Below are 15,018 nucleotides of genomic sequence, written 5' to 3'. Positions count from 1 at the left end.
AGAGACATACACTAACAAACTATTTAGCAATAAACACAGAAAAAAATCCAAACAAAGCCACAGTTCCTCCCCTCCAACCTCACAGTGGGTTTCTGAAAACAAAGTTCCCTACAAGCAGCATTACCCTGGCATTCCTTTGGGTTGTTATAGAAAACTGTATTTAAAAGTTCCCATTTGAGTTTCCATTCATCACATGTTTGTGGAGAGTCAAAACTGAAAGTGTAATCCTCCAAATCTGTTGAGGAGCATTTACTGACACTTGAAGGAACAGATCTGAAATCCCTGCTTTATGTCCACATCCTTTGCACGCGGATAAGCGAGAGGGAGATTACAAAGTATTTCTAACAAGCCCTTGTACAAAAAAAAGGTCAGGTATTTTCATTCTGTGCTAAAAACTGAATGCCATTTTGCAAAATGACATTTAAACAAGCACCTGAACATCAGTCCTACATGAGTTAAAAACGCACACTTTTCTGAGTAACTATGCTCATTATACTTTTTTTACCCCAACTCTTTGGATTCAAATCTTTATGTATATACAAGGGGTAGTTTAGTTGATGTCAAAATGATATTGAATGACTTTACTTCAATGGAAAACCTATGTACCTAAACCAACCATGCCAAATAAACAGCACTGCAAAGGTCTCACATGTCCCCATGTAAGATCCAGCTATAGGTACCTGTAGCTCCGCAGTGGTATACACTGGCACCTCAATGGCCATGAAAATAATAAAAACTTATGTTCTTAAACATTCTTAATAGGTGACTTTCTGCAATGGTAAAAGCCACAGATGGTCTAATTTTAGGATCTGTTAATCATTAGTGTCTAGAAAATTTTCTTCTGCATTTTGAGGCAAATCCAATCACATGCAGTGTAGTTGGAATTTTTCAGTGATTTACCTTAATCGGTTCAGAGAGAGCATTAGTAGACATCAGTGTTACGTAAAGAAACTTAAAACAGTTGATAGGTAAATTAACACAAAACTTAAAAAAAAAAAAAAAAAAAAAAAAAAGCAAAACAGATAAAGAAACAAGCACTCTTCCAAGAGGAAATCCATCTGTAGAAGAGTCAAGTTCTGCAGCATCACCCCCCTGCCCGTAGGGTACAGCTTCTCTGGGCAGGGCAGCACCAGGGCTGTTCCGCCCCGGGTGAGATCTGTGAGAGTAAATGCAGCTTGAGCACCGCCTTCCCCAACTGATGCTCTAGCAACAGTGTCAATTTTGCTCAAAAATTATTTTAACTCAAGTTAATTAATACTTTTTCTGTAATCAGTAAGAGTTCATCAGTAGCTGTTTCAGTAATAAACAGAAGTTAATACACATTTCTAATTTTTGTATTAGCATTCATCTCAAGAGCATTATTTAAATATAAAATGTATGCTGAAATCAATTTAGTAGAGGCAAAATCAACTTAACCCATACATTATAAACTAGAAATTCACTATTAAATAAAAGCTAGCCGAGATGATCACATATTTTTTAATGGAGTAGCATTTATTCAACCAAAATAAAAGATTATTGTGCCAACACTAGACAACTAATTACATAATGTACCTTTTCAAAATTACATAATATGGGTGCAGCTTGTTTCCCTGTTTTCTGTGTGAAAAATAGATTGTTTAATAACCCATCAAAGCTATCTGTAGACTGAGGAAACAATAGAGCAGATGTTGACTGTTGTCTTGTGCCTCACAGACATAATTAAATACAACGAAGCACTCGTGCACCCAAATAATAGAGGACAAACAAATACAAAATGGTACTCTATAAACACAAACCTCATTTACAGGGCACCTGTCTTATATTAATCTGTGATATTTAAACCGGTGATGAAAAGTATTTATCTGCCCTCAGACTACAGAACAAACAACAAACCAAATATTCCCCGCAGCACTAAGTTGCTTTAACTTCTGCAATGCCGATTCCCACGCTGGTGACTTCCACAATGCTCGGAGGGAACCGTATTTTCTGTTGTAACAAAGCCCGGACGGGGCAGCCACATTTTCTGTAAGCAAGAGCTACGTGAATCTGAACGATTAAAAAAAAAAAACCAAAAAAAACCCCCAACAAACCAAAAAAACCCCACCAACACTAAAAGGACCGTGCCTGCTGTGTAATACAAAGTCCAAAGATTCCACTGGAAAGCCAGATTCCCTTTAACTGCAAAACAGGTTCCCTGTAATTATTTTCTACCCCTCTTCCCTTTTCTAAAACACTAATGGGGAGTAAAGATTAGATACCAGAAGTATCAAACCAAGTGTCTATTTTCTAGGAGAGTGCCCCATACCATTATTTAATACTCTATTTCACATCAGACTTTGAGAGCTTTTTTAAAAACCATCCTTTTCTTCACCTTCATTTCTATAATCCAAAGCAGATACATATTTTCTTTACTAATATCAATACTATCAATCCACTATTTCAAAATAATCATTATGTGTAATAATACAAAATTAAGTAGCAAATCCTGCAGTAGCTATTAGGAAACACAAAGTTTCCAGATAAAAAAAAAAGAAAAACTTTGAAAATTAAAATTACATGTATTGCAAAAGAACATGGAAGGGTATTTTTGCTAATAAAAATTCTTTATTTTAAAATGATAAATGCTTTAGCAATCACAAATATTTCTTATTTATTTTCGATGAAGAATGCAAAATAGCTTTGTTTACTGCAAGTATATTTTGCCTTTACATTTTATTTAGTTATTTCTAAGAAACAAGATAGAATACAATGTGATCTGCATCTCCCTATGTTAAAAAAACCATGTTAGCTTCTTTCCATAGACAATAGCGTAAAGCATGAATACCAAATGGAAAACAAATGGAAGTATAATGCCACTGTGAAGCAAACCAATCAACCCTAAAACAACTGAGAAAGATCTCATCCAGTAGTTCATTCATTCTTTATAGGAAAGAAATGAAAATATTCCTAGGTGAGTCAGATTAAAAATAGAAAGAAAAAAAAACAAAAACAAAACAACCACCCTCAGTAGCTCTGAAAGGTTGTAAAGCACTAAATTCCTTTGATTTATGAAGGCAGCATCCATCGCATTGAGCAAAGAACTCAGCATGCCGAGCCCCTTTTTCCTGAAATTCCTTTATTAACACAAGCTGGCTGTGCCAGTGAACAGAGGCAGAGGTACACGGTGTATAAATCATTAATTCTGTGCTGTGCAATGGCTGAATTTCCTGTGTGAGCTGGAAACTCTTCCTGCACAACAGGGATTTTGGGGTTGGAACTGGCTGCTATGAAATGTACTTAATCATTCTCCGCGCTTGACGCTTCCCAATAGCTTTGTACTTTTCCTTTCCTTTTTCTCCCCCAAGCCCAGCAACAGCAATAGAAATTTATTGCGTTTTATGCCTGCAAATAAAGACAGACAAAAGAAGGCAAGAAGTAGGCAAGCCCATTTAGAAGTAGAATTCTTTTCCCTCCATTTAAAGGCAGGTTGTGTTCAAACAAACTCTACTCCTAATGAATAATTTTGGAATCTTTTTGTGGTTTCATTTACCACTTTAAACTGGAAAAAAAAACTGGAAAAAAAAAAGAATCTACTGAAAGTGAGGTTAGTCTTAACCAAAAAAAAAAAAAACAAAAACCAAAGCCAACAAAGAAAAACCAAACAAAATCAACTATCACTGAAAAGGTGACTCCTCTACAAATGACATAATTTTCCACTGGAGCATTTATTTCACTACTTTTTTAAAAGCAGGCAGAAAGAAGCGCTATGTCTGGGTAAAATGAACTCCTGAAGACAGCTGTAGCAATGTTTTTACTTTAGGTGTACCAAAAATCTTTCCGCAGAGCAAAAGGCAATTTCATGCGCATGTGCTAAGTGTGGTATTCTAAGTGCAGCTGGAAAAGATGGCAGCAACAGGAAAAGCAACATAAACCAAACTTCTTGGAATTACCATTTCTGAACATGCCTGTATTTTTGCAGTGACACACAATGAGCTTGGATAGGGAATGTCAAAACTACTTTTCTTGCCTCTGAAGTATATGCAATACAACAACAACAAAGTGAAATGTTTTTCAAACTTGGAAATGAAATAGCAAGTAGCCTTACAAAACATTCTGCACTAAAATGTTCCTGCACTAAAATGTTCCTTCTAGGGCTGGACTTGGGAAGACTGAAGAGTATGACAGCAGGAGTAATGCTGAAGAAGCCGTCTCAAACCATCTGCCATCCTTCAGGAAAGAGGACAGACTAAGGATCCAATCAGTCCTTCAGCCAGGCCGGAGCATGATTCCGAATGGATCAAGCATCAGCACCATCAACAACTGGATTTATCACCATCTAAACAGTAAATATTTCAGACACCTGGAAGGCAGTTTTGCAGAAGGGAACGAGCTCAGTCGGAAGAGGGAAACCTTCCGGTGTGCCATTGTACACCCATGCAGCCACCCAGCAGACCAGAGATTACAAGAACAAGCCTGCAAAGCATGCAGAAGTTCCTCTGCATTACACAATAATGACATTCTGAATGGAAATAAATGAAGCCCCTGCAGTGCTATTCTGTCAGCTTTTGAAAATAAATAACTTCGCTTCTGACAAGAGAGAGACATTTTTTTCCTCCTCCTGCCACAGAGCATTAATTGAGCCATGCAGCCATGTAACATCCCAGAGATAGGACTACTACATGACAGGGAAAAACGCTTAGGAAAGGAGGGGACACTCGTTCAATGTGTGGGCTACCTGACTTCCTTTCACACCAGCTCTGTTTTGACAAGATCTTATTCTTTGGGAGAAGTTTTAACAGGTTTTTTGCCTCCCTCTGTAATGCTTACTGAAATGAAACAAACGCTTATTGTATCAAACAGATACTTTAAATTCAGACTGTCTTATGAAAGATGGTGGCATTATGAAAACATAAACTTATCACTCCTTGCTTGTGAAGAAAGTTTCATGCTCATAATCAATACCTGTAATTAACTACTTAATTTATAGAAGGCTTACTGGCCACAGTAGAGATAATGAAGATACCTATAAAAGAAGAGGCTATGAGAAGCAAAACCAAAGAAGCAATCTTTACAACTACACAGTAATAACAATAGCTAGTGCAAGTCAGTAAGGAATTGAGAGAAGCCATGTCATAACTAGAAGTATACACACATCTCACAAATATATATGAGATGATACTCTTAAATTTATGTAGTTACAAAAAAGGCATATTGAACATGTTAAGAGACAGAAATAGCAACAATTTTTTGTGTGTTTTGATATAAAGTGTCAAAAGGTAAATTTAAAAAATGGTCTAAGATGAAAGCACTTGTGTTCTTATTCATAAGCATCTGAACATCTTAAGTATTTCAATTCTTAAGTACCACAAACTTTCTTTCCAGATCTGGTGGAAAAAAAATAAAAATCAGTGACTCACTGTGAACAAAAAATAGTTCACTGGATGCCTCAGTTCTTACTACAGTACCTAATTTTGATTCTGCATGTGTTCAACACAAGGAGAAAGAGCAGGATCAAAACACAGCGAGATCTCTCCACAGCTGGAGCCTGCTATAGTGCAAAAGACCAAAGGCCCGACCACGACTAGTCGGGATACTGCAGGCATTAGATATGCTATTTTCTCTAATTAAATTCACTGGGCTGCTGCACTGACAGAGTGGGAGGGGAGGCAAAATGTAGAAGAAGTCAATGGCACTGCACTAGGCAACTGAGGGAAATGAGCAATGCTAGCAAAGAAATGACAGGAGTTCCTCAGGAGAGCTCTTGTACTACACATCACGCTTTAAAACCGATAAATCAGTCGCACACACACCTTTAAAAGGCAGGAAAGCTTGAAGGATTCTTAGAGGGTGTTGACTTCTCCTTTCCACTAACATTATTCTAACTATATAAAGCCAGGTGATAAATTCTAGTGTCACATTTTTCATCACTTTCATTTATACTACATCTTAAATACCTCAAAAATTTTAAACAGAATTAATATTAACATGACGAGCGTATTTACCAATTCAGAAATAAACACACTGAAAACCAAAAAACTTCATAGTCTAGTATTGCATGATTACTGGTCAAAAAACCTAAACAAATGGAATAGCTGCCCTGAGAAAAACTCCCTGCTTAAATAACCAACACAGACTTTCCTTGGCATAAAATACCATACCACCTATTTCTTCAGAAAACAACCATATACATATGTAGGAAATATCAATGAACAGCAACAATTTACGAGTAGCTCACAACAGAAAATCCAGCCATCACTCTTCAGCTGAAGTGTTTTAAAATGTTGAAAGAGCCCAGTTATAAAAACAGTGATTCTAACCCAAAAATATTCACCTGCTTCTGCCACATGGAAGCTCCTTTGCAGCTCCTCTTGCTCTTATATTCTAAGGCAGCAAGTCATCATTTTAACCAAGTCTGGTGGTTGGGAGGTTTTTGTGTTTGGGGTTGGCTTTTTTGGTTTGATTTTCTGAGTGTTTGTCTTTCCTGTAGTATTTAAAGAGAAGAGCAATTAACCAAAGCACCTCCTCTGCTATTGTGAGGAGAGGCTGACCTCGTTTGACAGGGCTGTAGTTAAATGCCTCAAACTAGCTCTTACTGGGAATGAGTGCTGCTAGAGCACTTCATCCCTCAGCCACTTCTCATTAGTCTCTGGAAAACAACAAACCACCTCTTGTGAGACAGAAGATATGTAAACATTTAAATTCGGCTTGAATCAGAGGTGGAGTCTCGACTACCAGCTTGGAAGTTTATTGGGGAATACCAAATGATCTTATTTCCCCTAATTAAGATCAACACCACATCCAGACGCCATTCCTTACTCCTGCATTAACAGTACTTCTGGGTGCAATAATTCCACTCCCACCCTTTGAGATCTGAATCTGAGATACTAAAAAATTCCCTGAGACTGCCACCCTACTCCCTCAGGTGCAAATGCATCCACGTGGTGTTGTTTGTAGCATGGTAATTCCTTTTTTTTTGTTTTCTTTTTACAGAGTCCTATAATTTATCTGACAAAGTACAGTTTTTACCCTACACATATGAATAAACAAGCACTATGTTTCTCTTGGGGCAGTGAAACCGGTTAAATGAATCAGAAAACCCTGAGAAGATTTCCTACCCTCAGTCCATCAGCTACTGGACAATTATTCAAGGCCCAGCTGTAAGAAAAACAGATGGTGAGTGAGCATTAGTAACGTGGACTTCCCTTCACTCATGCAGTTATAAGCAGAGGTTGTATGTTCTTACATTAAAATTGCCATGAAATAGCAGACTAAGGAACAAAATTGTGCAAAGACTAAAATCTGTAAGCTAACAAATGCTTAAAATTTTCATGAGCTCAAGTCAGATTAACTGATTTTACAGGAGAGCCACACAGTGAGTACTGTAAATGGATTAGGTAAAGAAAGGCAGTGTTCTCACGATAGTTTTAAACAGCATCATCATAAACCATTAGTTATTGAATTCGGCTAATATACCTGATGCCTTTGAAGACTCACTAAACTATAAAATGCAAACCCACATACTTAGAACTGTAACTGCAATGGTAGCATTCAGCAACTGATGTACTTGAGCTTTAGAAAAAAGGTAAACTGTATCCAGGAAGCGTTCATCCTTCTAATTCTTTAAACAATTTTAGCACAAAGATAATCTGCTCTAATCCTTATTCCATTATTGACACTATTGACTACATCAATTGAAAATGCTACCAAATAAATCAACGTTGAATTAAGCCATGAAGAAAGAGTGTGATAAAAAGTCTTTCAGACTCCTATAAATCATCAGATCCAGAAGCATGACATAAGTAACTGAGTGGGGAATTCAGCTTTTCTCTGTAGTCATAATGCTTAAGGCCCAAATAAAATTACACTAATTTACCATGTAAGCGCTAATGGAATAGCTGGGGTAGAGATGGAGGGTTTGTTGGTTTTTGTTTTATTTTCACGGTAGATTCTTTTCATCATTGATACGAGAGCTGTACCATGAACTACTTTCTTGTTAAAGACAGAAAAGGTTGATATTGAAGTTTCAGTTCAATCGTTTTCGATCTGTGAATGTCCACTATGAGCAATTGCTCCATTTAAAAGGAATTACCCTTTGTACAAACCACTTCACTATTTAAAACAAAGCACATCTATCATGATTAAACAAACAAACAAATTTACCAATTTTAAAATAGCAACAGCAGCACTGTACATTATGACATGAAATATTATGTGATATTTCAAAATAACAGTTGACTCTGTTACTTTACTCAGAAAACACCAACTAAGTAATCTTCTGTCCAAGCAAACACAGATCATAGGGAAATACTGGTAAAGATAACTAAGCCTCCATTCATATGCGCTAAATCTCAAGTTACAGGTGGACAAAATTTTGCTGCCAAAATTCCCTTTTCCTGTATCTTTAAATGTTGACACTAGGTAAAATTCTAACCCAAATGCATCTACACTTTTCCAAATTGTCTCTGTCTTTAATATGACACAGGACAAACTTCCAAATCAAAACCATGTATGCTCCTTCTGTTCGTTGCTGCCACTGATAGTCATTTTGGTTTTCACCCTGTTTTTAAACTCTTTCTGGATTTCTAAAGTTAGAAACATCTTAGTAAGAGAACATACAAATAATTTTAGACAATTCAAATAGCTTCACTAACTCGGGAGCATCCTTCGGTTTTTGTTGGCTTTTTCAAATAAACATCTTATTGACAGTTAATCCATAATGTGAACTAGGCCTCTGTACTTTATTTATTTTTCCACTTTATTCTCAACAATTAAGCTTTAAATGTTTTTAAGTAAAGCATCCTGTACACACTAACTGTATCCAGTTTGTCACTTAGCTCTTAAAACATGATATACACACATAATCTGGAAGACGTCAAAGCAAATGCTGAAGTTTTAAACACTGGACAAAGTAGTAGAGCACTTCTGTGGGCACACTGTGGAAAACAATTTATTAATTTATACAAAACAAACTGACTAAGCAGTGTTAGTTTAGCAAATAAATGATGGCCAATTTTAAATGGCTACGAAAACACAGATTTTCCCAAATGATTAATACAGCTCCACAGAAAACCACCATCCTCATGGCTACATAAATATTTATTGACAGGAAGACTGGTTTGCCCATCTTGAGAAGAATGTAATGTCTTTTACAGTCTTTCAGGAAAGACATATCCAATTATAAGACTTAGACGTGACAATATTAGCATATTTAGCAGATATACACAAAAATAGAAAATAAATTTTTTCATAGATTCTAGATAGTGAGGTTTAACAACAGAAAAAGCCCAGTTGCAATACGTCTGAATTCACTTCAATTGAGGTGCAAGTGAGCAGACATCTGAAGTGCGATTTTTAGAGGAAAAAAATACTCGATAGGTTCACATAACGTTTATATACTGCTGGTCACAGGGTCCACAGGTAGGGGAAAAATCCCTAACTATTAAGTTGCCAGTATGTAAAATTGACAGACAACTTTACAGAGCGAGAAAAACATTTACTGTTTCAATAAAATAGTGAAATTTTTCCGAGTTTGCTAGAAATGATCAGATATAGGAAAACAGAAAAAAAAAGCCAAATAGATTGTTATGGTAAAAGTTGATTAATGTTTTTCAAAAATAGGAAACACTTCTTACTCTTTCCTATTTAAAACCAGAACGACGTTACGTTAGCTTTGTAGGTAATGTCACCACAGTACTCTCTTTCTGCCTGAACAATTCTGAGGTGAAGTAACGTTGTTTCGAAAGAACTACTTAACCAAATACATAAAATAATAAATCATACCTGAATTAAGATGATAATTATCTGACTCTCTAGGAATCCAGAATAACTAAAACGCCAACCAGCAATCAAAAGAAGCAACAAGCACAGAATTTTGAACCTGCGACAATTATCATCAGGAATTCAGATGACTTTTTAACTTACATATCACTGTGATTACTGGAGGAAGAATGATTCTAAACCGACAACAGCATTAACCAGACAAAAAAGTCAATGCTAAAAAAAAAATAAAATAATAAAAAAATACTTTCATGTGGCAGTCAATCCACGTAAAGAGTTAAAAATTATCCGCTAGATACAGCACTTTGTAAAGTGCATTAGCAATTACTTTGCATCTTTCCCTCAAATGGAATAGAGAGAATCGAATCCGCTATTTTGAAGTAATCATTATGGTTGCTCAGTTTCCTAACCCCCAGAGCGATGCCATGCTAGGGATGTGTTTGCATAATGACGCTGCAATAGCTCACACAGGACTGTTACAGCACCTCGCCTCATCCTTATCTCAGCCTGTATCAGCTCCTTGGGTGGCCATGTTGACCTCTCACCTTAATTCTCATTTTTCCCTTCAAAAGCTGGATCTTTAACATACAAATTGTTGTCTGGCAAACTCAAAGAAACAAATCCAACAAAATACAGGAATACATTTTGAACATAACCAGTAAGTGCACAAGTCATGCTGGATCATTAGAGCTGATCTCAAAATGTAGTTTCCAAAATGTATCCAGAACACAGAACTACTAAGAACGTAGATTTTAATTATGACATGCAACTTATTTTAATATTAAATATATCATATTTATCTGATGCAAATTTTAATTGCAGACATATGAATCCCTCCCACATACACATACAATCTAGGGCATATACAAGAACGGTCATTATGCACTCCCATGCTGTAAGTCAGAAATGGTTTATACTACACTACTGAAGGAAAAAAAAAAGCTACAGAAAGGTTTTCATCCTGCAAATACTTGAGTTCTGTTCTTTCAGCAGTAGTAGAAAAAATATTCTGAAATAAAAATAAGCTTTGAATCTATTTTATTTAACCATTAGGAACAAAAAGAAATACTGTAAAACATCTTTCAGGCATTTGTAAATACAGAAATAAAGTTAGAGACTGTTTCATGGAACTCAATATGCATCCAAACTATTGTAGTGGAAGTTGGACAAAATGCCCCTATTTGTTACAGTAGGCACAATATTTTTTTTTCCCCCTGAAGTTTCAGCAGAAAGTATCAGAATAAACAAGATGAATCATTTTTCATGATAACATATTTCTGTCTTGGCTCTGCATACTTACTGGATGACTATAACGGTGGACTCGGTTAGAAAACAGAGAAGTACAATACAATGATGATTACGAAATACTAATTTAAAAAAATAATGTGTTATTATGCAGTTACTTATTTCCTGTTACAATAGAGAGGGGGTACAAACGACCAAATAATTTGGGGAGAGAGAGGAGTGGAAATACTTTAAAAAACCCCCAGAAGCAAAAATTATATTAAATTAAATAATAAAATAATCTTAACAATGGACTAAGAATTGGTATAGTTTTGCTGATATCAGAACATTTTTTTTAAAGCCATTGCAAAATACTTCAGTGACAGAAGTATTAATTCTGCACAGATATAGCTTTTTTTTTTTTTTGGTGAACTAAAAATGAGCTTGATTTTAATCAGCAGCATGTTTCAACACAGACTTAAAATTCCTGGCTTCAAAGAAGGCTTAAACAAAATTGCCACTGGGCACATTTACATTAGAAGTATAATTTATGCCTGCAAGTGAATAAAAAGCAGTCCTTCATGGCTGAAACTGCTACAGTATCCACGAGAAATGCAGTCAAAGTACTGTGTGTTACATATCTATAAACAGCATAAAGACATTGGGAAAAAAAAAAAAAAGATAAATGCAAAGGCTTAATGCTCTGTGAAAACATATTTGCTACTCACTCTCGCCATCCTGAAGTGCAGGCACAACATTCGCTCCACACAGTGGGAGACGTTTATACAGCCTATTCACACAGAAAACACCTCCGAAACGACAAATCCCCCAAACGATGCTGACAAAGCAGGCACTACAGGAAAAGAAAAAGTTAAGCAAACTTACCTGCTGTAAGTACATAAAAGTCAAGGCACAGGAGAGCTGGGGACACATGCCCACGTTCGGCAGTGCCACGCAGGTTGCACCCGTAAGGGGATGCTGCATGGTGCTGCTCTGAAGTCGACGTAGAACAAGTGAGGGGGCTTGCATGCAAGCACGTTTGCCCTATCTTGTCAATACGGTGGGTTTTTTTCCTTTTAATTATTTAGGTAGGAAACAGTATTTCTTGAATGCCTTTTTTTTTCCCCCCAGTGCTAGATTCCTACATTCATTTGTCAGCTAAGGCAACTTGGTAGATTTAGACTAGGAATTTTTAACAGAGGGGAAAAAAAAAAAAAAGAAAAGACAGCCTGCAGCCTATTGATGAGCAAATGGAAGTTCCTCAATGACAGCGAGAGCTGAAGCTTGTCTCACAACAGTGGCTGCTGACTAGTAGAGAGCGAGATTGACTCGGGGAGGCTCACTCGGCTGGTGCTGATGCTGCACAGCTTCTCATTTGTCAAATGGGTCCTAGGGCAGGGTCTTTACCACTCACCAAAATTCAAATACTGCATTTTAAAAATCCCCGGAGAGGATCGGGAAGGAGAGAAAGTGAGCGCGCTGCATCACAGGCATCCATGAGATCTGAGCAATTAGTGTCATTGCCCAGCTGGGACTGAGTGCCTGTTATGATTCTGCACGCACACATACACACTCACACACACACTTTTCCTGCCCTCCCCCCCCTCCTCCCAGGATTCACACCTGACATAAAACGGGCTTTCCCCTTCTAAGAACAAAAGTATGAAGCACAAAGTGGGGAAAGGGAAAGAATCTTGGCTAGTCAAGAGGATTCCAGCAAATAAACAGTGCTATCAGTACATGAGCTTGTTTAAAATACAAATTCATTTTATACCTACGTTTCATTCACCATCTAGCTTCCCAGAGAAGCCTATAAAAGCACTACAGCGAAACTGCGAAATATCAGTGTAACCACTGCAGCAGAAACACTAGGAATGAAACAAAATTCTGTGGCACACGGGGTCTACTTTACTGGGGGAGGGGAGCAGGCTTGAAGAAAGACTGTATCTTAAAATTGCTCTAAACCCATCTAATCTAAAATTGCAAATGTATTTGACAGCTAGTCAGTCTATTAGAAAGGACTGCCCTATCAGGCTACATGGAAAAATTACATTTTCCATTTTCAGAATTTAATGTTTACATTTTACTTGGAAAGTGATACCTCAAATTAATATTCCACTCTTGTAGGCTTTTTATCCCCCCTTCCCCTTTATTTTATGGAGTAATAATTATTCATTAGTAGATCTAGTTAGTCTTTATGTAATAAAGCAGGATGTGACCTGTAAATCAAATAATTTATATTACAGCTTGTCCTTGAGGTATTATATTACAGGTCTCTCTTTTTTCTTAGATACAACTCAAGTACAACAAAAGATACTACTATTTTTAATTAGAATTTGACAATGAATTAAATAGTAATTCTTCGGCAAAGAAGGTCAAACCTCAAAGCAACACCTGAGGTTTTGAAGGGGTTCCTTTTAAAAAGACTCTGTAGAAGATTTCAAAATTACCTATTTTATGCGATACCTAACTCCCACAAAACCACATCTTATATCAAGAATTTAACGTTAACAACAGTAAATAAATAACCCACAAACAACAAAAGTCTATTTCATCAACAACATAACTAGTTTGATATCAAGATGTACCCTTAAAAGCAAATAACAGTCCCACCTTAACTGGAAACAGGTACAAAACATGTCACTGCAACTCAGGTGCCGTATCAAAAAAATATTCTTTTTCATTCTACATGTGCGCACACATACCTGCACCCACACAAGCTTCAGGGACTGATTTAGATCCACTAAGTCTTCTTCATGCAAACCCGAAAATTTTCCAGCAGAATCAGTTATTACGTAATTTTCTTTCTCAAAAGCAGTCAATGCAACAAAACCAACGTATTTGGAACTCGGCAATAGACACCAAAACAACCGTGCACGAACTCATAAGACAGGGATTGGTTTTGGCTTAGGAAACATCCATGCTTTTGCAGTTTATCATGGACTGATCTACTAGAACAGACCAGATAAAGAACAGCACAGATTATCACAAAAAAAAAATCCAAAACAAACTAAAAAATCCCCCAAAATAAACCACCAACAAAAAAAAAAGCCCCACACGCCACAGAGCAAGAAAGAGCGAGAAGGAGAAATGAACTCTCTCTATGCCCTTTCTCCTTTTTTTCATTCTTTCTCTCTGCCTTAAGCAGTCTCCTGTTCTGACAGGAGTATGTCATGCTTTTCTTTTTTTTTTTTTTTTTGCCTAGTACAGAAAGGCTGTTATTCTGCAAATGCCCTAAGCTGATAGAATTTTCCCTTCAGCTCATTTTCATATGAAATATCATAAATAATACATGGTACTTTAATAAGACTTTATCAAAATGTTTAATGAAAAACAAATACGTTATGTAAGGAGGCAAATAATCAACTTATTCCACATTATGTCAAGAATCAAAGGCAGCATCCTTCCTAGCCAAGCAGTTTGGAACTATATAAGTCTATCCAATTTCCCAAAGTGAAGTTCTGGAACATGGTGATGGTCAAGCAAAGTTTTTTCTGTCTATTGCACTATTTTACAGCTAAAAGGACATCCATAAAACAGATTAAACTCTTAAAAGCAGTGCACTGAACAATTACTTCAGAACAATTTAGTAGTGTAAATGTAGCTAATATTAAAAATAAATTTCTCAATGGTCTTTCCTCCTTTTTTTTGCACATTTCCAAGTAAGAAAAATATGACTCTCAAATACTATGAATACCTTACATTTGTGTTTTCATAGTCATGAATGTGTGAATACACATTGTGTATTCATAATATTAAAATAAGAACACCAATGCTTTAGCTATCCAAATCATCTATACAAAGAGAAACAATAGATAAAATATGTAAGTGAGTAGTGTAGGACACCTAAAAAAGAAACAGAATTCTTTAGCCTGATATACGCTACTTCAAGAGCGGTGGGGGAAAGTCATTACCAGTTTTCGTTCCTCCCAAGGATAACTTGTCATTATGTCTAAAAAGAAAAAAAGGTAACAAAATGTGTTTTATTTTTATGAAAATAAAATAAATGCCTCTTCTTTAAAGCCATTTCCTTGTTTACAGACACTCTTCTATCAA

The 15,018-nt window shown here is 36.4% G+C and overlaps 1 protein-coding gene across 32 annotated transcripts in view; it reads right to left on the bottom strand.

The window, feature by feature from the left end:
* Positions 1–15,018, bottom strand: part of RBFOX1 (RNA binding fox-1 homolog 1) — a 968,785-nt gene that overhangs the window by 261,696 nt on the left and 692,071 nt on the right. For 2 of the 32 annotated variants that reach the window (XM_086759512.1, XM_086759505.1), the window contains exon 1: positions 11,848–12,067. The exons of 27 other annotated variants lie outside the window; for them this stretch is intronic. In XM_086759512.1, coding sequence (XP_086615638.1) covers positions 11,848–11,991 — 144 coding nt within the window. In that variant the 5' untranslated portion in view covers positions 11,992–12,067. Of the gene's footprint in view, positions 1–11,847; positions 12,068–12,376; positions 12,411–15,018 lie in introns of those variants that run through there. 3 more of the 32 variants (XM_086759527.1, XM_086759495.1, XM_086759493.1) reach the window with 3 other exon arrangements.

The sequence above is a fragment of the Chlamydotis macqueenii genome, chromosome 15 (assembly GCF_036417535.1).
Source record: "Chlamydotis macqueenii isolate bChlMac1 chromosome 15, bChlMac1.mat, whole genome shotgun sequence".
Lineage (NCBI taxonomy): Eukaryota > Metazoa > Chordata > Aves > Otidiformes > Otididae > Chlamydotis > Chlamydotis macqueenii.
The sequence above is the reverse complement of the archived record's forward strand: the minus strand, read 5'-3'. Positions and strand labels throughout refer to the sequence as shown.